The sequence below is a fragment of the Motacilla alba genome, chromosome 19 (genome assembly GCF_015832195.1).
Source record: "Motacilla alba alba isolate MOTALB_02 chromosome 19, Motacilla_alba_V1.0_pri, whole genome shotgun sequence".
Lineage (NCBI taxonomy): Eukaryota > Metazoa > Chordata > Aves > Passeriformes > Motacillidae > Motacilla > Motacilla alba.
In genome coordinates, this window is record NC_052034.1 from 7,416,597 (window position 1) to 7,442,805 (window position 26,209).

Below are 26,209 nucleotides of genomic sequence, written 5' to 3' on the forward strand. Positions count from 1 at the left end.
TTTTGGTGGAAATTTTTGGTGCAGTGTGGTCTGGGCAAACATGAAAATTGTGTTTGGAGAACAGGACAAGCATGCAGTCAAGGCAGGGTGCCTGTCAAGGAATGATGGCTATAGGAGCTGAGGAAGGCAAAGTCACAGAGGCCCTTCTAAAAACCACTGCAGATTTGTACCCAGCAGTGAAACCCGGAGTGGGTGGAAGGAGGTGGCTTGTGACATTGAGGGAAGGGAGAAGGGGGTTGTGTAGACAGAGATGATGGCACCAGTGGCCAGGTAGTACAGCAACAAAAAGCATGAAGTGGTAACCAGAAACTTTAATGAAGGGGAAAGGGAATCAAAAGAAGTGTTTAGAACTGACGGGTTTGTGTTTGTGGAGGAACATTTTGTTTAATCTGACTCTGTCTTTGGAAAATTTGGAATTTGGAAGTTCTGCTCTATAGAAGCCGATCGTGTTCTTGCCACAGCAGTTACATTAGAAACCTGCTTTTGGCCATCTCGAAACATCAGCTCTAGCAGTAAGCGTCACTGAGAGCAATACAGGACGTGCCCTGGATACTCCGACGCTTGGATCAAGAGACATTTAAACTACCCAAAGTGAGAGTGAAACCCTGATGAGCCGCCCCGCGAGGCCTTCCTGACAAGGTCTGAGCTGTGGCCGGTGGGCCATGGAAAAGACTCCCGGGGCAGGATTCGGGGAGGATCCTTCGAGGCAGGGTTCGGGGAAGATCCTTCGGGGCAGGATTCGGGGAGGATCCTTCGGGGCAGGGTTCGGGGAGGATCCTTCGGGGCAGGGTGCGGGGAGGATCCTTCGGGGCAGGGTGCGGGGAGGATCCTTCGGGGCAGGGTGCGGGGAGGATCCTTCGGGGCAGGGTTCGGGGAGGATCCTTCGGGGCAGGATTCGGGGAGGATCCTTCGGGGCAGGATTCGGGGAAGATCCTTCGGGGCAGGGTTCGGGGAAGATCCTTCGGGGCAGGGTGCGGGGAGGATCCTTCGGGGCAGGGTTCGGGGAGGATCCTTCGGGGCAGGATTCGGGGAAGATCCTTCGGGGCAGGATTCAGGAGGGATCCTTCGGGCAGGGTGCGGGGAGGATCCTTCGGGGCAGGATTCGGGGAGGATCCTTCGGGGCAGGGTTCGGGGAGGATCCTTCGGGGCAGGGTTCGGGGAGGATCCTTCGGGGCAGGGTTCGGGGAAGATCCTTCGGGGCAGGATTCAGGAGGGATCCTTCGGGGCAGGGTGCGGGGAGGATCCTTCGGGGCAGGGTGCGGGGAGGATCCTTCGGGGCAGGGTTCGGGGAGTATCCTTCGGGGCAGGATTCAGGAGGGATCCTTCGGGCAGGGTTCGGAGGCCGCTCCGCGGGCGGGGAGCGGCGCCGCGCCGGCCTTGGGGCGCCACCCAGCGGCGCAGCGGGGCAGCACCGCCGCAGGCACAGCCCGCTCCGGCTGCCGCGGGCCCCGAGTGGCGATGGAACAGGGGGTTCTGATTGCCTTTGGGCACGGCTGGGCTGAGATAAAACTCTTGCTTGTGTTGATTCTTTATTGCTTCCAAGAGCTTCCAAGGAACGCTTGATTTCGCTGGGTTAGTTAAGCGCTGGGGTGGTACGGATAAGGTGACGTTGCTCAGAGAACATCCTGTGGTCCATAGCAGAGAAAAGGGGAGATGAAAGAAGGAGAAGATAGAATGAAATGCTCATGTTGAGCCCATGTAAGCAAAGGAGTGTGCATTTTGAAAAAGAGCCAAAAATGGGTAGGTGCTATTTTGTTTTTCAGTTAGTCCAAAGTGTGAAATACCCAGTTCTTAAAAAAAGCCCAACCACAGACCTGTGTCTTCATGCATGAGTCATGAACCATAAGCAGTCCTTCTTCAAATTAGCTGCCTTACTCTTAAACTCTTAGAGTTTGCTGGTAATTTTGACTTTGAATGTTATTAACAGGGTGCAAAAAATAAATTGGCTTCTGAAGTTGGTAATCCATAAAGTCACTCAAAAGACATGTGACTGAATACTTCTAAAAATGTGAGTAGACAGAAGAAAGAAGGCAAATAAAGGTGTCTACATGTGCCAAAAGAACAAAAATGCCTTCCTCTGCCCTCTCCTCCTCCCCTCTTGGACCTGTTGTTTGGGGGAGAAAGGGGAAGACACAGCCCTGTTTTCAAGGCTAATTGTATTCTTTCTTTCTTTCTTTCTTTCTTTCTTTCTTTCTTTCTTTCTTTCTTTCTTTCTTTCTTTCTTTCTTTTCTTTTCTTTTCTTTTCTTTTCTTTTCTTTTCTTTTCTTTTCTTTTCTTTTTTTCCTTTCTCTTTCCCTTTCTTATGTAGAAAGACTATTTTTAGCTCTGACAACTCACTGACAACAAAGAATACTGTTATTTTTGCATTTGTGGTTTTTGTGTGATCACTGTGGAGTTGTTTTATTTCTTGGGTGCACGAGGGATTATTTTGCTTTTGTTTTCATTTACTTTGCCTTGTCTTCAAGGCCATGGTTTTCAGCACTTTTGCAAAACACAGCACTGCAGCTTTTTTCTTTGTAAGTTCTTCTGACTGCAAGGAGCATTTCAGTTCTTAGTGGCTGTGCTTCAGTCCGGAAATGACCGTAGTGATTGAAGTTCCTCATAGCCCCAGCACATCAATTTTGTGTGAGGAAATGCTTCATCATCCCTGCTGAGTGTCTGCACTGGAAACATGCAACCCTCCTGTGAACATGAAGACACAAGCTTGCTGCTCCAGCCACTGTTGGAGGGACAGGATTATGGAGCTGCTGCAGCAGGTGGGACACAGTGTCCATCAGGGGCTGTGTCAAGGAACAATCCAGCAAAGAGGGATTGCCTGGTAGTGGCCGTGCTGTGCTTTGGGAATTTAATAAATTTCATTGATTGGTTCATTGTGCCAGGTGAGAACCCATTTTCCTCTTCTAAAGAAAAAGAAATTTAAGTTCTTAACAGCTCTACAAATGTTTCTAAACTCTACAGATGTTATTAAGTAAGGGTATGCTTTATGTCTTTTTACTTTCTCTCATTTATCTGCTTTAGCTTGTTGATCATACTCTTAATGAAACTTGCAATTATAAACCTGGAAATACCTAGGTGGGATTTATTAGATATTAATAGTTAGTAGAATGCTTATAAAAATAAAAGAGTACCTAAAAACCTAGGTCTCTTATAAACAGACTTTAGCATAAAGGGCAACTGGTCCATTTTTGTGGCTGGATTCTACAGAGGTGTGACTAAGGAGCTTCTCTTTACAGTGCACAGCAGTTTACAAGGCCTTCTTTGCATCTAGTAGATTCCATATGTTATTCTTTTAGCTGAAGAATACCGATGCTATTCCCTCCATTACAAGTTCAAAAACTATGTGATCTTTGTGATAACTCTGTTATCCATGTTAGTTTGCTTAGGGGAGGCTTAACTTCCTTGTGAGCTGCTGGCAGTCGTGTGATTTCTGCAATTAAGAGTGAAACGTGATTATGGAAAAAGAATGGAGACTCACTTCCTTAAGCCTTCCACCCAAGTTATGACTTGTTGTCTAATAAATAATATCCTTCCTCCAAAATATGATTTTTAAACTATTTTTTCCCCAGCTGAAAACAACCAAGAGTTGCTTATAGTAAACTGGAGGGAAAATGTGGGGTTTTTCTCCCATATAAATTGTGGTCTGTGTAAATTCTTCTATTTAGTACTACTCCTAAGCATCTCCCATGCTTCCAGGGATCTGATTTAGAAAATAGGGGAAACACTTGTTGTGAGCTTGCTATATTTTACTTCTGAGTGGCCTGGGAAACAGAAACATTTTTAAACCTTGAAAAAACCCAAAGGATGGATTATTGAATTTGGAATTAATACCTAGTTACAGTACACAAAGTAATTATTTTGCTACTTCAACCATTCAGAAATTTGGGGTGTTCAGTCAGTATCTTTAAAATGGAGAGTGTAGTGGGTTTTAGAGCTTGAGCTTGGTTTTTTGAGGACTTTTTAACAGCAAAAGAGGGAAGGAAGCAAGCAGGAGTGCAGTAGGAGTGCAAGCTGAACCACACTGCAAGGCTGTGAGTAAAAAACTGTGTGTGCGTTCTGTTGTCAAGTAACTTTCCTTGGAGAAGGGCAGGGGACAGAAGAGGATGAAAATATCTTCAAGGAAGAGCTTGGGTGCCAGAAGGGTCTCGCCTTGGAAGGTTAAGATCAAGAAGCCATTTGGCTCATTCCAGGCTTTGAACTATTCAGGGGCTCCTGAACCAGTTACGAGCTTAAAATTCTCCCAAGATGCTCTTGTGAGTGAGGTGCCTTCAGAAACATTCAAGAATTCAAGAGCAGAGGTGGGGATGGTACCCATGCCTTTGAAACATCTCCTTTAATTACACTACATGACTAAACCACATTTTGCTTGGTCCTATGACTCCTGGGCCATGGGGAAGTCTGTGAGCTGCAGTTTATGCCCCAGCAATATACTGACTGTTCACCTGCTAGAATTCGGTGCCACTGCAGAATTCTTGCAACAGTGCATTTGAGTTTGGCTGTCCAAGTGTGTGACCACGTTGTTAGATACCAGCTAACAGGAAAGGGAGGAAGGGGAGGTGTGAGTATCTGCTTAGAAGTAAACTGGCAGCAGTTACTAAGTTGTGGTTTCCGGGTAGTTTTGCTCTCAGGCTCTGACAGCATTTGCATCACAGAAAACAAGCTCTTCCCCTTAGCTGTCTGCTGACTTCAGTTTGTTGAAACTAGTGACCATGCAGACCTTCCCCCTCTTTTCTGTCCACCAAACTGTTCAAATCAATGCTTTGTAATTTGCCAGGATCTGGCAGGGTCAGTTATTTTAGTTATGTGGAGGGCATGACATTTTAATGGTGCTCGGTGTGAATGTTAGTTTGAGATGAAGTTTGGTTCTGTTCAAGTCTTGTTAGTTCTGATTTGTTCTAAATACTTGAGAGGCCAAACTTGAATTCCTCTAATACAGTATTTCTGTGCATTGATCACTGGCTGGTAGAAAGGATATAATTGATTGTCCTGTTTTAATGATGCAAAATGTTTGAATTAAGTTTCTTGTTTAAACTTTTGAAACCATTAGGAAACCCCTAAATGTAAAATATGTTCAAGAGTCACTGAGAAACAGCTGTAAACCTCTGGAGCTGCTGTTAGGCTGGACCTTGATCCGCAGTGACTTGAAGTCACATCAGTAAATAGTGAGTGGCCTGATGCTGCAGCCATGGGGACTGTGGGAGAACATGACTTTAGCTTTAAATTAGCTGGTCCCACACTGCTTTTAAGTGGCTGGAGCAGTGTAGTTCGTGGCACAACGTGTAAAGCACAGTGTGGGAGAAGGGATGCCTCTTGCTGACCTCACCCACTCCCTTCTGCTGCAAATGAGCTCCCGTGAGCACAGCAGACAGACTACACAGAACTTGTTCTCTTAAGTGGTGGTTGTTTCATCCTCTTAACAATGTTATGACTTCATCTATTTTGACGAAACTGAAGTGGCATGAGAAGTAAATGTCTTTTTTAATTGATATCTTTCAACACTGGCGTACAGGTATGCTTTTTCAAAGCAGTATCTTCTATTTTCAATTGGTTTTCAGCAGTGTAAATTGGAAATGCAAGATAGGTGAGACAGAAGATCTGCAGCTCTGGCATGGTATAGAGAAGAAAATTACCTTTTGGTCTGAACATCCACTGTTTTGTTCTGCATTATGTCCATTAAACTTTGAACTCTAAATTTTTCATGTTCTTAGGTGCTAACGGTGCAAAACAAGCAGAACAGGAGTGGTTGAAACAGCGGGGAAACTAACTCTCATAAGACCCTTACAGTGAAAGATCATTAATTTTATCTATAGCAATAAGAATTTTTAATTCTGTGTGCATTTTATGCTTGTGGCAGAGTAATGGCTTACATCAAAACTAAAATCTAAATGTGCCGCAGTTCTTGCAAGCCACGGTTTTGGGTTGGCAGTTACCAGGATTAGCAGGGTGCTTTGCTGTCATTCAATGTGTGCCTCTGTTGCAGGGATCCTGTTGGATATACAGAAATACTTTGGGCTTAGTGATGGGAAGACAGGTCTGCTGCAGACAGGTAATAAAATCTCAGTTCAGAGAGTTGACTTTTCCTGCCCCTCTGTGTTCTGCTCCTAAAACACAGTCCAATTGCTTAGCTCTTCTAGTTCCTCCTGGTATTGCTCACTTCCACTTGTGGGCAGGCTGACTATAATGCAAAACTGAAAGTCAGACTAGAGTCGGGTCCTTCAAAAATCCCACAGCATGTGAATCACAAAAGATGAAGGGTTTCTCAAGAAATACAAGAGTTGAGTAATTCACATACATTCACATTATTTAATTCAATTCACATCAATTCAATTCACATACATTTTATTGTTGTATAGGTATTTTGAGTCTGCATTTGTCTTTTTCCAAATATTAATCCTCCTCCTAGTCCTAGAAACTCAGCCTGCCTTTAAGCCCTGCTCTAAAAATAACCTGAGTTTATCTGAGGGCTGAGCAGTACATATGACAAAAATATTTAGATCAATATTGTCTTTGTTCATTGTTGGATTTTCAGTCTTCACCTTGTGTTACATGCTGGCTGCCCCCATCTTTGGCTACCTCGGAGATCGCTACAACAGGAAGATCATCCTTGGAGCTGGGATTTTTTTCTGGTCTGGTGTGACCTTGGGGAGCTCGTTCATCACTGAGTCGGTATGTTGCTTTTTTAGAGGGTGCTGTGAAAAAAACCTGCACACATCTTGCAGGATTTGATAGAGTCCTTCTCTAATCACGTTTGGAAAAGCATCAGCGACCACTCATTTCCCGAGCCTTAAGCCTGGACTAAAAATACTCCAGGACTCTGGAGTCCAGCCTAGGCAATAGAGAACCCACACATTATTGTTGCGATTGATGGGGTTTTATTTTTGTCCGGAATGTTTTTTGTTTATGACCTTACAGTGTGGCAGCTTGTTTGTTACATGTGCTCTTATCCGCCCTGTCCTGAAATTCCCTCTGGGTGTCACTGAGAAGTCACTGCTGTGCAGAAAGAGAAAGCCAAGCAGTGAGATGTGAGGGGAGCAGGTGTGAGTGGAGGGAACACAGACACAGGCAAGAGGCAGTTGAATTCTGATTTCCTCTGGTCGATTTCATCCACTAAAATGCCCCTCTTAAACAGTAAGCTTTCTTTCTTGCATGGAATTTTTTGGACTATAATATGTCTTTTCCCTGCAGCATTACAGGATATTTGTTCTTTCACGAGGATTGGTTGGCATTGGCTCTGCCAGTTACTCCACTATAGCACCTACCATCATTGCAGACCTGTTTGAGGAAGGAAAAAGGACCACAGTGTTATCTATCTTCTACATCTTCATTCCAGTGGGAAGGTTGGTTTCTTGCAGTGGCCTTTTGAAATTCTGTCTGGCCACACCTGCAATTCAATATACCCTGAGCCCTAATCAGATTTATTTTGATGTATTTCTTCATTGGCTCTTACAAAGGGATTTGTCACTTCCTTGGCAAGTTTGAATAGAGCTGATTAGGTGTATTTCTCTACTTACCCTGAAAGAAATCCCCTTTTCCCCTTAATATTTTTAGGGAGAATCTAGACTCTGGAAACTCTGGCTTTGAATAAAATATTGAATCAATTCTAAAAGAAATCTGTGCATAAGAGTATGTCATTTATTTCTGTGTTTTGGAAGACAAAAGCTTTTAGATATTAGTTTATTTGACAGATTTTTCAAGAACCCTCCATTAAATGTCTCCCAAGGAAGAACTGGTACTTCCCTCTCCTCTTTTAGTTAAATTGATATTGTGTCTGAAGAAAAGGTGGAGAAGGGATTTTCAAATGGTTTAGAGGCTTACTCTGTATCAGAGCAGGCAGCCAAGGCTGGGACCAGAAGGCAGATTAAAACTAAAGAAATTCCTGCAGGGCATAATTCCTTTGGCTAGCACAGGAGGGAGTAGGTAATAAAATATTTTATGGGCTCTTTGATCCGGGTTTGCAGTGTCATTCTACAGAATATGTATTCCAGGGGGGATCTGGGACATTACTGTCCTCATCTCAAGTCTGCTCTGAGGAGGTTAGACTCTCTTTTTAATATGGCTGGCAAGCAGACTAGCACAGACCATGAGGGTCATTTCTGTTTATCCCTTCGGAAAACTATGACAGAACATTCTCCTTAGCTGGCAAGACGTGTCATTTCAGCCATCCAAAATTCATTGGTGCTTACTGAGCATTCCTTTCTGTTGTTTGCAGTGGCTGTGGTTATATGCTGGCAGCTGGTGTGGCAAAAAGCACAGGTGACTGGCACTGGGCATTCAGGGTGAGTCACTTTCATTCACTGTAACATCAAAATCATCACTGGGATTTGGATTCTTTATGTTCACTGTGTTAAAGGTGAGCAGTGGGAGGACTTCCTACCCTCTGACAGGTCAGGAACAGGGTGTTTAGGAGAAGTTTTCCTGCAGGACAAGTGGCAGACTTCTGCCTAGCTCTGACAGGTGTAGGTGAAATTGTACAGCAGCCAGGGCAGGTGCTGATGTTCCTCTTACCTGAGGGCACATTTGGAATGGTTGTTACTGCACCAAGACCTCCTCAAACAGAGGAATTTGTAGGTAAAATTATCACTATACTGGTAGCAGTTTTCTGGAATGCTGTTGGGAGCAACTTCTTTGTATACAAAATCAGCTAGCACTTGCAGGTGAGTGGGGCAGAGTATTTACTGGAGTAACACTGATGCTACTCAGGTAGCATTGGTGACTGCATCAGTGATTCTTGTGTTTGTCACTAGAATACAGTACAGCTTTCTTTCTTCACATTTTTTTTTTAAAATCAGATGGAAGAGTGATCAGGTATCTGTATGATGGGGAGGGAGGATCTTTTCTTCAAAGTCTTCTTCTTCAATTATCTTTTCTTCAAAGTCACTCCTTTTCTTTACAAATATGACCTAAACCAGCACACATCTATTTTTGAACATATCTGCAATTTTCTGATAATGGTTCTAATGCAATTGGAATTGCTGTGGAGTTCTCACTATAAATAAACAGGTATCTTTGATCTAACCAACCTTGTGTCTACAGGTAACTCCTTGCATGGGAGGACTGGCACTGCTTCTCCTGATTCTACTGGTCCCTCACAGGATCCAGAGAAAGACAGCAGCACACAGAGCACTGAGCATCTCTGGCATGATAGGAAGAGCAGATGAGAAGCCAGATGTACACAGAACTACCAGGACTACTTGGTGTCAAGATGTGGGATCACTTGTCAAGAAGTAAGTGGTGTGAGCTACAAAGGCTCCCTCTGTTGAGGAGTCATCATTCCATTATAAGAAATATGTCCACTGAGTCCCACTTTGCTCCTTTGAGCCACATGCTGTGTGCAAGAGGATGGAAACACCATTAGTAAAAATCTTTCTTCCACTTTTTTACAGCGATGCTGAAAAAGAGATAAAAAAAATTTCTTTGCTTCTTCTATCCTCCCATTTTTGAGGAGAGGGAAAGGGAGGAAGTTATGATGGCAGTTTGCTCCTATTTGAATCCAAAGCTCTACTTTACACTAAATTTTCCCTTCCCTACAGAAGCTAGATTGGTAAAAGTGCATCATTTTCTGGAGTAAATTTATTTATAGTTCTTAGCACCTGAAGAAGGTTGGATTAGTATGTCTCAGGCACTCTGTGGTATTTGGGAACATGCTGTGCATGTGGTCAGAGTTTGTGGGACCCCAGTATGGTTTATAAAGTAATTGTCCATGTGTTTTGATGGGCTGGGCTGTGGCTGGCAGATGACATCTTCCTTTTAACCACACAAAAATTAAAGGTGCAGCTGACCTGCAGGGCGGAGTAGAATGCGGAGGGGAGCAGGTTGCTCGCCGCTGCGGCCCCGGTGCCGGGCCGTGCCGGGCGGTGCCGGGCGGAGCCGGGCGGTGCCGGGCGGTGCCGGGCGGAGCCGGGCGGAGCCGGGCGGTGCCGGGCGGTGCCGGGCGGTGCCGGGGCACACGAGTTGCCGCAGCGGCTCTGGGAACAGCAGGTGCCGCTGTGCAGCTGCGCCAGAGCCGGCTGCGCCTGCCGCTGCTCGCCGGCTGCTCTCCAGTCCAGCGCTTTTCCTTTAAACACTTGATTTCCTGGGACATTGCTTATCTTCGGAGTGTTCTTCCAGACCATCCGGCGTTTTCTAGCTGCCCGCTAAATCTGCGTCCTCTTTACATCCTGATCAGCGGGTATATTAGAGATCGGTTTTGTAGGATCACAATTTGTAGGCACTACATCCCTAAGTTAAAAAATAATAAAAAAAAATTTCCTGAATCAAAAATGAACCTATCTCCAAAGATGGTTTCCTACAGAGATGTTCCAGTGTAAAAATATATATATATTTCAATTTTCTTTTCCTTGAGCAATTGATTCCCATGTTCTCTTCCTTGGGCAATTGATTTCCAAAGCATAAAACAGCTTAAAACCTGAGGCATTTAGACTTGAACATAGAACTCTTTCCTTTAGGTACTAAGCCATTAAATTCTTACTCGCTCCCTATTGTTATACTTCTGCTATCAAAAAATTCACAGCAATTGTTTTGGCAGAAGTTGGCATGAAACCTGCAAGAGGCCAGGATTTAACATTAAATCAGCAGGTCATACCCTTTGCTCTAATTAGTACTTTATTGTTGAATTTCATAATAAAGCCTGATCAGAGTTCAGATATTCAGGGGAGTGGATTTTGATTACAAGATGTCTGAACATACTGTTTTGTTATTGCTTGAAATCCTGGGTGTTGCAGGTAGGTTTTCCCTTTTTCCTCACACACCATTCTTTCTAATATCTCTCCGTTTTTGGTTTTGGTTTTTTGTTTCTGTTTTTACTTTCAGCTGTAGTTTTGTGTGCTCCTCACTGGGTCTGACTGCCATGGCCTTTGTCACTGGGGCCCTGGGAATGTGGATGCCACTGTTTCTGTACAGAGCTCAGGTTGTCCAGGGCCTTGTCCCACCGTGCCTCCAAGACTCGTGCAATTCATCTAACAGGTGAGCTGTGCCTCGGGAGCACGCCTGGAAACGCTGCACGGTGCTCAGTCACAGCTGGCTTCCAGAGGGGAAGGAGGATGTGGCAGAGCGCTTCTTGTGGAGGCAATGGGGTGTGAATGCTGAATTGCCTCCAGGTATCTGGGCACTCCCCTTTGGTTGTTTGTTTATAATCACTCAATTAACTGGAAAGATGCTGCCAGCCCTATTTAAGTAAAGTGGGAAGAAGCAGTAATAGCAACAGTTGTGGGGGGAAAAGGAGCAGCTTTAGCAAGGAGTTTCAGCTTTAGCAAGGAGCTTTTAGTTGACAAATGACTGTGCACCCCAAGTTAGTTAAATATCCATTTAAGTATATTTAAATCATGTGTTGTAGTAACTTGCCTGTTATCTTTTTCTGTTTTTATAATCTGTGCCATGTTGGTGAGTTCACTGTGGCTCCCAGCTTGAAGAAAGCTTGCTGATTTTGATGTAGTATCATATCATTACATCAAACCAGCATCTTGTGAATAGCTGCCAGCAGAGCTCTGCTTACAGAGCATGTCCAGACCAATGAAGATTCATGGATAGTATCAAATATTGTATAAGAAGGGGAATTTATACTAGTAGAACACTTTGAAGTAGTCATAACACACCTTTTTGTAGATCCCTTTTCCCCACCAAGGAAGAGAAGTTTTTCTTCACAGCGTGTTGTCCAGAATACAAATATGTATTCAGTGTTCCTCTGGAGTCTTCACAGCTTCCCTCAGTAACATGAGCACTGGGACTGACTCCTGGCAGTGGTCTCCATACAAGTATCCCTTTCTCCTGAAGGTATCCCAAGTCTTGTTTCAGTCTCTGCTTTTGTAATGGATTTCAAAGAACTAAGTGCTTACTGCGTGGCCTTTCCAGGTTAAGACAATTAAAGGGAAAAGCAGTGATCACACCTTGAATGTATCCTCTACTAATGGGATTTTTCTGTTTTTCTGCAATGGAATAACTGAGTCAACTCAGAAGTGATTTCTGAGCTGTAGCAAAACCAAATGGATTGAAGAGTCATCCCAAAATCCTTCAATGGGAAATGAATTGTCCTTCCAGGGATGCCACCAGTGGCACATTACTTATCAATGAACAGTACTGGGAAGGGAGTGAAACACAGGAGTCTGGCTCAGGGTAGGCAGATGAGGGAAGCGGAACAGTTTAAGATGCATCTGTTCATAGATGCAGTTGAAGTTCTTCCTTTGTTGATTTGGAGGAGTTGGCCTCTAGTTTGTTTTCTAATCCACTTCTGAATTACTATTCCACAGTAGTGTTGTTGGAGCAGACATGGTCTTCAGGGAAGTGAAACAGAGCATTTGATAGTTTAACCTCGTGTACTGCTTCTTATAGGATGCTTTAAAAATAACCTTGGCATAAGCTCATGCCAGAAGCAGCATAAGGCTGGTTTTGGACTGTTATTCCAAGGGGATGTAAAGAGAGAGAATATAAACATCAGACCTGATGGTGCTGGAGGAACTGAGCTGCACATTACTAGACCTGCCCAGGGATACTTTTAAAGATGTTTTTCCCTCTGGCTGTTAAGCAGTTTCAGACTTTGTTTAAGGATCAGGGCTGTGTCACTTAGACTCCTTGGAAACACAGACTCAAATGGCACCACAACTGATTCAAGTCTCAGTCCTTTCAAGGTAGATAAACAGGCAGTGTGAAGTTTTTGTTCAGGTCTTTGTGCAAACACTTTCAAACAGATCAGAGAGATAAGTGAGCATTCTCAGACCCTAAAGGATCCCACAGGAGCCTTTCCCCAGTACTAGGCTTCTGTACTTTCCTACTCTCTGTCAACTGAGCTGTGCTCGGATTCAGTTTTGGCCATTCTCTTTTATTCCAGCTGCAGGTTTATTTTAACTACAGTTTACAATACATGAACATTCTAAACACAATTTCATGAATGCTTCAATCAACTAATGTCACCTTGGAACTTGCCTCTCTTGGACAAATGTCTGAGATTATTCTGCCAAGTGACAATCTATAATGTCACTATCAAGCTACAGTCAGTGATGGATCAGAATCCTGAAGAACTTGCAGGGAGGGTACAAATTTTCCTGAAGTTTGTAATTTGCATAGCAATACCTTTTTTTTTTTTTTTTTTTTTTGTAGAATTATTGAGTTCTTCCTAATCAGCCAGAAAGAAATGGTTACTTTGCTTTGCAGTTAGAAAAAGCTCAGGAAATGTACAGAACTTACCATGTAGCACTCTAAAATATTCAGAAGCACTTGTGCTCAGAATACATTGATCCTGTCCCTGCTTGCCTTCAGAGAATTATGATGCAGTGGTACCACTGATCTTGGGCAAGACACTTGCTTTGTCATTGGGGGGGTCTCACTGGGAGAGAGAAAAGCACACATGCAAGTCCCCTTGGAGTTGAATCTTCTAAACTATTCAGACATGTTCTTTTAAAACATGAACTTGTGGTTCCTGAAGAACACATTTGCATTTGCAGACACACACAGCTGAATGGTATTGGAAACTCTGTGTTCAGAAAGTGCTACGTGGACCTGGCAGTAGTTACCTGTTCAGTATTCTTTGAACTCTTCTGGGAAGTGGTAGGTGTTTCCCATAGTCAGAGAAGTGACTCATCTCAGCTGTGCTCAGCAGAGGGTTGTAATTTAGGTGTGTATCATTCCACGTGCCAGGATCTCTTCCAAGGCAGCAGATTGTGATACAGGGTTACTCCATCTGTGTTTCAGGGATGGCTGGGTAGATTGATTCACAGGGTAACCACAATGACTGCTTCTCCTCTAAAACACAGCATGTCCAAGCCAGATCATACTAAGCAGAGCCCTCCCTGAGCCTGGGTGCATAACACCTGCTCTGTAAATGGGAAAATATCTTCTCCAGGGGATACAGCCACCATTGCAAAGCCATAGCTTTGGGGCTTGGGCTTACATCCATTTAGAAGGAGTGGGAGGGTCACATCAAGCAGAATAAAATTCAGCTTTCCTATTAAAGATTCCTCTGAAAATACAGGTACAAGCTAACACCATTTCTTTTTCCACAGTACAGTTTTACTATGTTCAGTTGAATCCTTTGCTTTGTCACCAGCCTAATATTTGGAGGCATCACCATTGGGACAGGAATCTTGGGTATTATTGCTGGGGCAGAAGCTGCACGACGTTTAAGGAAGATAAACAACAAAGCTGATCCTCTGATCTGTGCCACAAGCATGTTCATTTCTGCCCTGTGCCTCTACATAGCTCTGATGGTGGCCCAGACAAACATCCTTTCCACTTTTGTAAGTGACAATTAGCAAAATGTTTTTTGACGTCCTAGGGAGAATGGGAAGGGGGAGGAGGAGGCGAGGGGTGGCTTTTGCAGAATTCTCTGCTGTTTTCTAGACCATTAAGAGGTTTCAGTGACTTGTGGCAAGGTATCCAGGTAAGCTGTGGGCTCTGATGCTGCCAAGCTGAGGTCTGTCCTGTGGCAGCAGTGCTGGACAGTCCTTGGCACAGTATAAAGGGCAGACAGAGCACAAAAACTAGGCCTGAGGTCCTGCAGAGTGCCCACACTGAAGAACAGAATAGTAACTATGCACTTAGCTGGGTTGAAACATGTCCCTTATGCAAAAATGTACTTAAAGCAAGTCTCAATCTTATGTTAATTTTTAATGCTTTGTGCCTAATTTAGTATTCTTATTTATTTTTGCTCTCTGAATACTTAAAGGTTGGTGTAGTTGGGACTGTACAATACACACTGTTCTTGCTAAGAATAATTTAGCCCTCGCCTTCAAAGGCCCAGATCACTAGCTGATCTTCAAAGTCAAGCTTTTGGCAATACCAACTGAAGTATAAATCACTTAAATTCCATTCTCGGTAAAAGGGAAAACAGAAACTTACTAAGAATGACAAAAAAAAAATCCCTGTAAGAGGGAACTGAATGTAAACCCTATTTCAACTGTAATCTGGTAACAGCTGGGGAAAGACTCCTGTGCATTTTTTTCTGTGACTCCACAGCCAAAATCACCATGATTAACATGTAAAGTAAAGTAAATTACAGTAATCAACAGTTCCCTGCAAAAGGGCACTTTTGCATGTTTTTTGCTTCTTAGAATAATGCTTGTTCAAAGAGGTTTTCCTTCTGACTCCTCAGGAATGTGTATTCCTGTGGAAAGACACCTTTACACCAAGAGAAAACACAAGGGGATTGGCCTGTCTGAGTGTGTGTGCACAAAGCAAAATGTGAAATGTGAAGATTATTTTGGATCCAATAGTGGGGATCTGAGTGCCCAGAAGAATTACCCATTGTCTTTTCCTGCTTCTCAGAGTCCCACAAGCTCCACTCACAGTGTGTTCCTCAGGGGATTTTTTGTCATTAAAGGTAGAGAACAACAGTTTAATTTGCCAGTCTGTGTTAGATGAGTGAATCAACATATTTGGTTGGAACTCCTAAAACATACCTTTTAGTAGAGTCATAGACTCACAGAATCATTGAATCAGGGTTTGGGGTTGGAAAGGACCTTAAAGCTCATCCAGTTCCACTCCCCTGCCATGGGCAGTGACACCTTCCACGAGAGCAGGTTGCTCCAAGCCCTGTCTAACCTTGCCTTGAACACCTGCAGAGATGGGGCAGCCACAGCTTCTCTGGGCACCCTGTGCCAGGGCCTCAGCACCTGCAGAGGGAAGAATTCCTTTCTTCTATCTAATAATATAATATATTAATTATAATATCTATATCTAAAGCATTGTGAATGAAAAGATGTCTGGATAATGGTCTGTATAAGTATATCAGTGCTTCAAGGAACTTGTTTCCCCAAACTGGCTCGGAGAAGAAAACAAATGAACAGAACAGACAAGAACCACAGGATGTAAGGATATCCTAGGTCTATTATCTATATCTATTACCTGCAGGACATCTGGAGATATCCTAAGTATACTAGGTCTAGTTCTCCTTAGGAAAATGTAAGCAACCCCTACAAAAACATCTGAGTTTGTCACTGTGCCTTTCCTAGGCTGTGTTTTCATCAACCATGGACAACGTCTTGACAAAGACCTTACCAAACACAGTGCTGGCACCTGTTATAACAAGGTGCCATCAGTCTGATCAGTAGATAAGAATATTGTGCCAGGTGCTGTGTGACTTGGTGGCCTGCGTTTCGGAAGAGATTCTGCTTGCTAGCACTGCTCCACCTCAGTGGTGTAACTTTAATCCTTTTCCTCCTTTAAGTCTCATTCTGGGCAGGCTGCTCCAATCTGTGCCCAGGGCTGGCTGAAAGGGTTAATATTTTCTGAGGCCTCAGCTATAAGAACTGTTCAGTGCCCTACCCCTTTTCCTCATGGCTGGCTCTCCATCTGTGATGGATTAGGGATTTCCCACAGGACACCAAGGTTTTGAGACTGCCTGTTCCTTGGAGTCCATTCCATTTTGGAAGTTCTCTCTCTAAAGGTGCCTTTAGAGTACTTGTACTGGCCCAGAGGTGTTCACTTGGCTTCATTTGCATCCCTGTGCACTTTGTAAACCTGTGCTGAATGTTTCTCTTCCATGGATCTTGCTCTTCTCCTCTTGGGTTCAGTAGTTCATAGCAGTTAATTTGGGAGGGTGGTATATGTTTCCTATTTTGGCTCTTCTGCTAAGGATTTGTGACTCAAACATATTTTTTCCCCACCTTTAAGATGAAGTTAGTGTTTGTAAGCATAGACAGAGGTGTTTAATTTAGAAGTAATGGGTACATAGGACAACTCTTACATAAATAAGCACAGTCAGTGAGCCTGCCTCATCTTCACAGCATAGAAGGGCAATGCAGAATATAGCATAGTATAGTATAGTATAGTATAGTATAGTATAGTATAGTATAGTATAGTATAGTATAGTATAGTATAGTCACTGCTTTTTTTCTGTTTTGCAGATTTTTATTGCATTTGGAGAACTGTTTTTGTCTGTAAACTGGGCTGTTGTGACAGACATACTGCTGGTAAGTGCTCATGAAACTATTTCCTTATTTCAAGGTTTTGGCAATGTAATATTGTTCCTAAGCCTGCATCTTGGTGGCTTTGTGGGGACAGATGAACAAACTGCTACAGAGAATCCCCTTCCTGGTATCCTTGGATACACTGGCTTGGAATCACTGCCACAATGTACTGCTGGACAAGGATGCCAGTGGCAATAGGGTGTGGTGGTGCAGTAGTCCAAGTTATTATAATCCCAGGAAGATGTCCTGATTTGGATGGAACTCATACCCGTGGTACTCTCTAGTGCTGTCTGTGCCCATAGTATTTTGGGCTTCTGTACAGCTCTGTGCTGTCACATATCTGCTGGGAAATGGCCTGCACCAGAAACAAGATCATTTTGTGTCTATAATCAGGTTTTCTGTTTGTTTTCCAGAGGTTTGAAAGGATGATCCCAATGAGGCAAAGTTGATAGTGCATGAACTATTAGCAAGTTCCCTTAGTTCAGAGTACAGTGCAGATGAATTCCAGCTCTTGCAAGTCCAATTCAGAGGTCTGCTACACTGCCAGAGCATCAGGCCAGCAGTGATGCTTAAGGACTGACACCACAAGCCAGGGAATAGCAGTGCATGATTTCATTTGGATTCTCTCATCAGTAATTTCTTTTGAAAGGAGTGATGTGAAAAGCACACATCCTGTAGCACAGTTTGTCTAGACTGTGATGAGCAGCTTCTTTTTATCATTTCAAAGGTTTTTAGAGTTAGTAATTTTACTTGAGTTTTTACTCTAAATAAAAATTTGGCAACCTTTCATTTAGGCTGTAGCTCCACAGTCACTAATAGATGTCTGTGTAAACCCTGGGGCAGATACTATGATTGCTAATCTACACAGATCATTTTAGTCTTATCAAGTCATTTATAGGACTTTTTTTTTAATAATCCATAATATGAACAAGTTGAATATGGTTTATCAGTGCAGTAAGCAAAGAAATGCTCATATCTGATAGACTGCAGGAAGCTGATTTAAATACCAAAGTTATTTATATGACTGACAGTTCTTTTGTTGCTACCCGTGGACATAAGACAAAATATTTAAATTGACACTACCCTTTTCTCTGAGGAATAGATCACCCAAGGGACCCAAACTCTGCTTTGGGATTCCTGTGCTGAGAAACTGTGGATGTGATGGTAACCCTAATATTTCAAGCAGGAAGCTCCCTGTGAGACAGGGACTGTTCAGACAAGTGAGGTACAGGCACAATGCTGCTGCGGGTGGCACTGAAAGTGGAAAGTGGGGAAATTGTGTAAAGCCATCAGGACGAGTGAGAGAAGGCACAAAGTGAAGGGACAGCGGAACAGAGATCTTTGACTGCTTCTTCCCAAGCAAAAGTCATGTGAGTGTTTCCCATTTTACGTAAGAGTGTTTCATTCTAAGGGAGCTGAAATCTATTTGCAGGTTGCTGCTGCAAACTTCATGGTCATAATAAATCTTTCATTTAAGAACCACAGTGAGTGCATTCATGTGTAGCACAACATGCAGTGATGCACAATAGCAGTTCACAAGAAGGACAGGAAAAAAGCCTTGCAGCCTGTGGCTCCAGTGGAGCACAGGTCACTGGCCCTTGCCATCACAGGAACTGGAAATGGCTGGCACTGTGGGCTGAGTTGCTCAGGTATACAAATTATTTGGTATCTCTACTGGCTAACTGAGCCCAAGTAGTGGACAGGCTGAGCAGAGATGAAAGTATCCCCATTACAGTGTAAAAGGATGAGAAAGTATCTTGCCAAATGCTGAGCACTCTCTAGTGACCAAAGGGACTGGCTGTGAAGCACTACAGAGCTCTCCTTCCACTGCCTGACCTGGCCTTGGTGTGAGTCTGTTTATCTTTGTGTTTCATAGCTGAAGAACCTCTCTTTACATTCTGATTGAGAGGAAGGAATGGAACTGCTTACATTTCATGGGTCTTCAGCAAAGTCCTGCTGACACTGACTGTACATTATGTTCTCTTTCACGGTGCTGCTCTCTACATGTCAATTTTCTGCACTCTGGAATTTTAATAAAATAGTAAATAATGCAGTCAGCATTAGTCAGTTGGCTGCTTGCTTAAAATCTCAGCCAGCAGCCAGGAGGGTTTCATTCTTATTTGACTCTCACAGAATGGTCAGAAACAATTATCCTATGAGAAAAGAGCTGAAGTCTTGCAGCAGTGAGCAGGTGGAGAAAAACTCTCCACTGGTCCAGACTGATGGTTTTGCTTACTTTCTATTTCAGTTTATTTTGAAATAATTGGGGTTTTTTTGCACCAGAAGCAAGTATAAATGCCATTGCCATTCTTTTTACATGAGTTGAGGCACCAACTTTTTTAACTTTCTTAAATTACTTTTCTTTGAACTCCTACATCTGTATTTTAATTCTGTCCTCTGTCACTGTTAAAGAGGAAGGTGACTTCACTGAGTTAGGTAATGGTGATACATGGTGATACATGGTGAGGAGAGTGAGGCAGATGGTTGTTATCAGCTCTTTCCTTCAATGCCTTCCTGAATCCAAACAGAGCTTTTGTTCAGTTCCATCACTCCAATCTCAGCTTTCTTGGGGAATACTGCATCACATTGCAGCCTGCAGGAAATCTGTGGGGAGCACCATTGCCATATCCTGGATCCATGTAAATCTAGAAGAGAAGGAAGTTCTTGTCTCCCAGGTGACCAACATCCCTAACTTCCATTTATTTTAGAATATTGTGGGATTACTTACCAGCAATATTGTATCAATTGGGAACAAGTGGGGAGGTGAAAAGTTTGGCATAACAGAGCTCTGTGGTGCTGTGTTCCCTAGGAACAGACATCAAGTTTATTACCACAAATGTGCTTTGGGTTGGATCTCTTGAATTCAAAATGCTACTAATTGTTTTATCAGAAAATGATGGAACTGAGCTGAATTTGTAGGTGTCTGCTCATTCAGTGGCAATCTTGGGAGTTGTGTTTCATCCTGTTGAAACCCCATGAGCTCAGTGTATTACTGCTGTTATATTGACTGAAGGGTGCCATAGATAACAGCAGTAATTTCTCTTTCTGCCTTGTTTCCTCTATGAACTGGTAGGGTTTCTGATAATGTAGCTGCATTTGCTAATGCATGTTCTTATTTTGCCATGAAAATGACTTTTCTTTCTTCCCACATGGCACTACTAGCCAGACAATGTAGCTAGGAATTCATTTCTCCTGTGACCTGTGGAGCTGAAGACAAGGAAGATGCTGACTGAATGATAAGGACTTCCTCCCTTTGTGGCTGCTGCATCAAGAGGCACTGCATGTAGCCACCTTTGTGCCTCCTATTCAGTGTGAACACAAAGGTATCTGCTGCACCACTACAGTCCTAATGTGCAAGGGGAGAAGTGCTGTAGCTGCCTTGCTGGTTTACTGTTCTTGGAGTGTTCCTTATGAAACGTGTTTGCCATCTGTGAGGTTATGGAACTCTGTCTTTTAGGGTTTTGGCAGCTAATAGTGCAGGAGATGCTGGAACTGGAGGGGCCTGGGAAGGCTACCAAGGATCCCCTGTCTTTGGAAGTGCCCTGGGAGACACAGAACAGTTCACCAGCCTGTGTGTTCCATCTGCTTTTTTAGCTGACAGCTCTGTGGCAGTGTCTGCAGGGGGATCTCTGAAACCTCCAGAGGCAGCACGAGGGATCCTCAAACTGTACCTGTTTGGGGCACCTGCTTCTGGTCCAGGCACCTGGGCTGGATCTCCTCAGAGGAGGAGTGTGCAGGGTGTCACCTCCACTCCTGCCATGGTGTGGGGTCCTGGGCAGTCACTGTGGCCAGGCAGAACCCCATGGCTTCTTCAGAGCCCCTGTGGGACTCTGTTTTGTTTCTTCTTTTCCTAGTGAATCTCTTGAGTCTTGAGTATAGTTTCTGTTGTGCAGAAGAACCTGAGTAATACCACAGGCAGAGTTTGTATGAGCCCTGAAACTATAGGAAACACCTCATCCTTCTCTTGTATTTTTCTTGTTACAGTTTTGTTCCATCTCCTGTAGTTGCAGATATGGGACATTAAATAAAGGTAGTAAAGAAGTGGTGCAAGGCACTGGCAGAGCTGAAGTACATTTAGCTTTTCTCAGGCTTGCAATGCCCATGATATATTAACTGCATAACAATATTTGATTTGCATTTCTCAAACACAGCCTGTCATTATCCATAAAAGAAATTTGAGTCTGGGACAGATGACATGAAAACCTCGGAGAGCCAAGAGCTGACACTCTCCAGTCTAGCACAGTCTGCCATAGCCAGGTCTGCTTCCCAAGCTCAGAGTTTCCTATTGTAGTGTGTGCTCATCATCCAGGTAGGTTCTGAGAGAGAAAAGAAGTGGGTAGACTGCACACTCAGTCTAGGCCATAGTGTGCTTTGGCCTCAGTGAGAAGGAGCTGTTGGATTGTTCCTTCATTCCACGGGTGACAAGGATTTCAGAACAGCCACTCTCACATAACTCTGTTCCTACACTGTCTGGGGACTGCATGCAGTGTTGTGGCAACATGACATCACAGTGGTTTTCTGTAACTCTGGAGAGAGCTCCAAAGCATCCCTGGTTTAATATTTACTGTTATTGAAGCACTCTACATAAATATTTCTAATGAGAAAGAAATCTTCTATCCATGCTTAGAAATATGTGCTTTGGAGGGACTGGGAATGGAGCAGGTTATGCATTAGCTGCACATGTGCAAAGGAAGGAAGGAGGTTGTTCTAATCCAGCTGCTCAGAGCTCTCTTACTGCATGCAGAAATGCTGGTTTAGGAGTGACTTCTGTATCCAAGTGCCTAAGAGGGGCACTACCAGTGTTCTCTGGTTCTCTACTGAAACTGGTTGCAGTGTGTGGTAAGCAGGACCAAAATTCTAAATTACACGTGAGAGCAGGGTCTTTTTTAGTTTTACACCCAGCTTATCATGTATGTTAATGTTTCCTTGAAGGCAGTGATAGAGCCACAGTATGGCTCATATACCTTGAGTCTGTCCCTTGGTAAAACAACAACCATTCCATTAATTAGTGTGTGAGACATACTTAGAGACATTTAGGTGAGTTTCAAGAAAACCCCCCAAACTGTGGAATAGAGGACTGAGAAAATATTAAGCTATTTGTTTCTGACAGGAAAACAGAGGTATGAAGGTTTGAAATCGCTTCTGAAGCATTCTGACTGTGAATGCTTTTTGCATAAATGTATTATTGAAAGGCTTCTTCAGGCAGAGTTGATCTTCAGTAGCACAGGCACAGAGCTCTTATTACCCTCAAATTACTATATTTCATTTGACAAAATAGTTCTAATCTGCATGATGCTTTGCCATGTTCTGGATGTGCGCCACATCTTCTTCTCCAACTTGTTATTTAAACTGTGTGCACTGAAAAACAAAATCAGTGTCAGCTGTTGTTACTACAGTGTCTTGTGTCTCAGGTGATTTCCAGTTACAGGCAATATCATCAAAACATCACCAGCCAGTTTCTGGTCTGGCAGGTTGGGTCCTCACCTTCAGTCTTCAAGGAGTCTGCAAGACCTCAGCTGACATTTCTAACAGCTCCTCCAGGTTCCAGGTACCCCACTTTCCCTCAGCAGTCCAGACCAGGCCTGCTGACACAGGTCATAAGATATTTTTCTGAGAGACTGCCCGTGCTGAATCCTTATTAGCAAATCATTGTGACTGCAAGGAATACTGCCTGGAGGCTTCTATTGGTTGCATGACCAAATGGATCTGTACAAGCTGCTCTGAGCTGTGTATGGACACATGGGAGTCACAGTTTAGCTACTTTATTGCTATTTTCTCCTGTGTCTTCCTTTCTTGAATGTTTTTCTCCTCAGCAAAACACGCAGTGTACCCTTTTGCTCAGAATAACTTTTCTGTCTCCAAAGTTGTAAACAGTGTTTGAATATGAAATTTGTCTTACAAAGTTATAAACGGTGTTTGAATGTGAAATACATCAGTGTTGCTCTGTTCATGTCTCTGGGATGTTCTGGAAGCAGCTGGGCACTCCTGAAGTTCTCTGGGCTGATGTTCCCTCTCGTGTGGGCTGTGCTTTGTTGCAGTACGTGGTGACGCCGCGGCGACAGTCCACAGCCATCGCCCTGCAGATTTTGGTGAGCCATCTGCTGGGAGATGCAGGCAGCCCATACCTCATCGGGGCTGTAAGTGAATTCTCTCCTTCCTGAATTTTCCTTAGGGTGAAACTTCTAGAAACTGATAGACAGACACTCACAGGCACTACTTGGTCCAAAATGAGAAATTACTCAAATTGCTGGCCCTGAGTCCAGGACACTGAGACATTTTTCTAAATGTCTTTACTTGCATGAAGCACTTGGTCCTGTGACACTGCTTGTAGGTGTGAGTAGTTCTATGCAGTGTGTAGCAATTTACAGACTCATATATTTTTAGAGGCATACATTTTTGCAGAGACAGTGTCATAGGATTTAAGCACTTTCTGCTAAGTTTGTGAGTTTCATGGAAATGAATTCAATGTGTTAAAACCCAAGCCTTAGTTCAAATCTTGAAGTTGGAAATCTTGCAATTAGTCAATGGTGTCTTGAAAATTCCGAACAAAAGTGGTGCAATGGTTGTCTTTAGATACTACTTGACCTGTAAAGCTCTGGTCTCAAACCACCTTAACCCTGAATTCCCACATTCCTTGAGACCTGATTTCTCTGCCCTTCCTACATTTACTTTATCTCCAGTGCTTCTGTGCAAATCAGCCTCATACTGCTTTCTCTGTGCAGTTCATTAATTTTAGTTCCAGTGGACTCTGTCAGTCTCATTTCCTTCCTTAATTTAAGACACAGTAGCTAACAAAGCACCCATTTTGAGTTTTCTGCTTTACTTGACATGGGAGATTGAGTCTTTGTGGGTGATTTAAAGTCTAGTTTTTATGAAAGTTTATTTAATGAAGTTCACCCCCTGTTAACAGTGTCAGGGTTAGACAGGGCCAGCAATGCCCAAGTGAGCTATGCCTGCACAGCTGCTGCTGGCCCAGCCACACAGGAGGTTCCCCTTGTCCTCAGCTGGGTGAAACCCAGGGTCTCAACTCTATCATCTGTCTGGCAGAGAAGAGAGCCTCCCTCCCTGAGGGATTACCCCTGCTGACTTTCTTTTTTTGGCAAATGAAGAAACCACTTTGCTCCTTGGTGTTAGGAAACTCCTGCTCTCACCCATATCTGACTGTGTGTGTGTGGGAGCACAACAACCAAAATCCCTGTGGAAAATGGCCGAGATGGGATGCAGAAATGGGAGGTACCCCAAAAGCTGAAATGTGTCTTGTTAATTTTCCCTTTGACCAATCTATTGATTTAAGCTTTCTGCCTGAAAGATGAAACTGTTTGTGCCTCTTGCCCTCTGTCCCTTGCCCTCTTTGGGGCACAGGCAGAACTGAGGCTTTGTGCTGCCTCCTGCTTGTCACTGTGTGCAGGACCTGCAGAAATCACCTTAAAGAGCAGCTCTTGAGAGGGTGAAGACAAAAAAGCTTATCCAGAGGAGATTAATCTCAGGTAACCTTGTAACTTCACTCAGAACAGAGGCATTAAACCCAGGAATAAACCTGCTGTGTGTCCAAGTGGGTTCCTGTGTATTGAGCACCCACATTGTCCTCTGGAATGTTCTGTGAGCCCACACTCCAACACTTCCCATGACTGCTGCTGCTGGTTAAACACCAAATCTTCTGCTTTCATGTCCTAATAGTGTTTCAGCTAACCTGCTTCAGCCAAACTCTTAGCTTAAAATCTGGCTGAAGAATCAGGGAATTTTCTTTTTCAAAGCCTATTTTTCTTCCCTCTGCACCCCTGAGATTTTTCTCTAAGCATTTTAAAATTAAATGTATTAGGTTTGTACTATGGCCATTATGCTTGCTGGAATCCCTAGGTACCCATTTAGAGTTGATCTTCCTCTTATCTTCCTAAACTGTCATAAATAATCATAGAAACCCAGCAAAGGTTGAAGAGCCTTGTATTTATGCATTTCAAGTCACACAGTGTATTCTAACCTTCAAGAGCAAATGTGGGAATAAAAATGACTGCTTTCCCCATTTATCTTTTTGTTTATGCTAAGAAGAGATTTCAAGTTCCTGGGTTAAGTGTTGAATCCAACTGAGTGTCTGGAAATCAGATTTTCCTTCTGTCTACAAAAATAAAATTCATGTGTATCATTTATAGCCTTTACAACCTCATTCTCCCACCACTGCAAAAAGCACCTGCCTGGTCTTTTCTTCCTCCCACTTACTCACAATGTCACTCTGTAACTCCTCAAATGCCTTTTGGCTCAAAAGCAGCCCCCATTCTTGTCTTAGGTTAATTTCCATATTTTCCCTGTCTTATGAGTGTTGCTTGTGCCTGCATTGCTGCTTGACCCCTGCTTCTATACACTGGATGCCAATAAGGGAGGTAGAAAGTTGCTGAATAGGCTCAAGAAATGCCAAAGAGCACTGCCCAATGCCCACCCTGTGCTGGCCATCTGGAGGTGGGCTAGGAAGTGCTAAAACACACTTCCTGCCCTTGTGACTGGATGCACTGAAGGTGTAAAATGACATGACATTTCTCGACCCTTTGCAAGCTGGAGAGCAGTGTGTGCTGGCTACTGGGTTGGACAAGCTTTGGGAGCAGACTCTCATCCCTGTCTGCCTCTTTTATTCTTGTCAAGGCCCACACTGTAAAGAGTCTGTTTAAAGCAGGAAAAGATGGAGGTGTTATTCCAGATTAACGGCAGCCTTGTTCCCTCCCCAGATCTCCAACGCCATCCAGGCCAGGAACGCGCCCTCGCTGCAGTGGAGCTTCCGGAGCATGCAGTACAGCTTTGTCACCTGTGCCTTTGTGGGGGTCTTTGGAGGAGGGTTTTTCCTCCTGACATCTTTCTATGTCGAGGAAGATCGGAAAGAAGCACAGAGGCTGTGAGGTCCCTGTGTGTCTTTGAGACTGGATGTGGTGACCTGTTTGACACCAGCCACGGGATTGTCTCTGTAACATTAAACCATGTTAAAGCCTGCCTCATGGTAATGCCACGTCAGTCTCTATAAAAAAGATAAGGACAAAATCCCAGTGAAGTCTCAGATTAAACAAACCTTTCACACTGAGCAAAACAGAGCACAGAGCTCACAAGCAAAATGCTGTTAGTGCAAAATGCTGCAGTCCATGGAAATAACATCCTTTACTGCAGTGCACCCCTGCAGAACCTCATGGAACATGAGGTTCTTTTTCTACTCTGATCTTTCTCAGCCCTGTAGAACCAGTCCTGTCTCTCTGTAGCAATTCTCCCTCTTCCCTAAAAGGAATCATGTTCAAAGTATAAAAGATTTAGAAATAAACTTTTGAGTTGGACCGAGCCCTCT

General features: G+C 43.7%; 1 protein-coding gene across 7 annotated transcripts; it reads left to right on the top strand.

Moving 5' to 3' along the window:
• Positions 1–1,272: 1,272 nt before the first annotated feature.
• On the top strand, positions 1,273–25,866 carry SPNS3 (sphingolipid transporter 3 (putative)). Of its 7 annotated transcripts, none has more exons than XM_038158269.1 (12): positions 1,273–1,740; positions 2,467–2,757; positions 5,979–6,044; positions 6,528–6,664; positions 7,184–7,335; positions 8,208–8,274; positions 9,032–9,222; positions 10,808–10,960; positions 14,034–14,223; positions 16,831–16,896; positions 22,932–23,030; positions 25,608–25,866. In XM_038158269.1, the coding sequence occupies exons 2-12, from the start codon at positions 2,673–2,675 to the stop codon at positions 25,773–25,775; spliced, it is 1,374 nt and encodes a 457-aa protein (XP_038014197.1). In that variant the 5' UTR covers positions 1,273–1,740; positions 2,467–2,672; the 3' UTR covers positions 25,776–25,866. The 7 variants fall into 7 exon arrangements, with proteins under 7 accessions (XP_038014197.1, XP_038014195.1, XP_038014196.1 ...); XM_038158267.1 differs by having other exon boundaries at positions 2,550–2,880; XM_038158268.1 differs by having other exon boundaries at positions 2,607–2,880.
• The last annotated feature ends 343 nt before the right edge of the window (positions 25,867–26,209 follow it).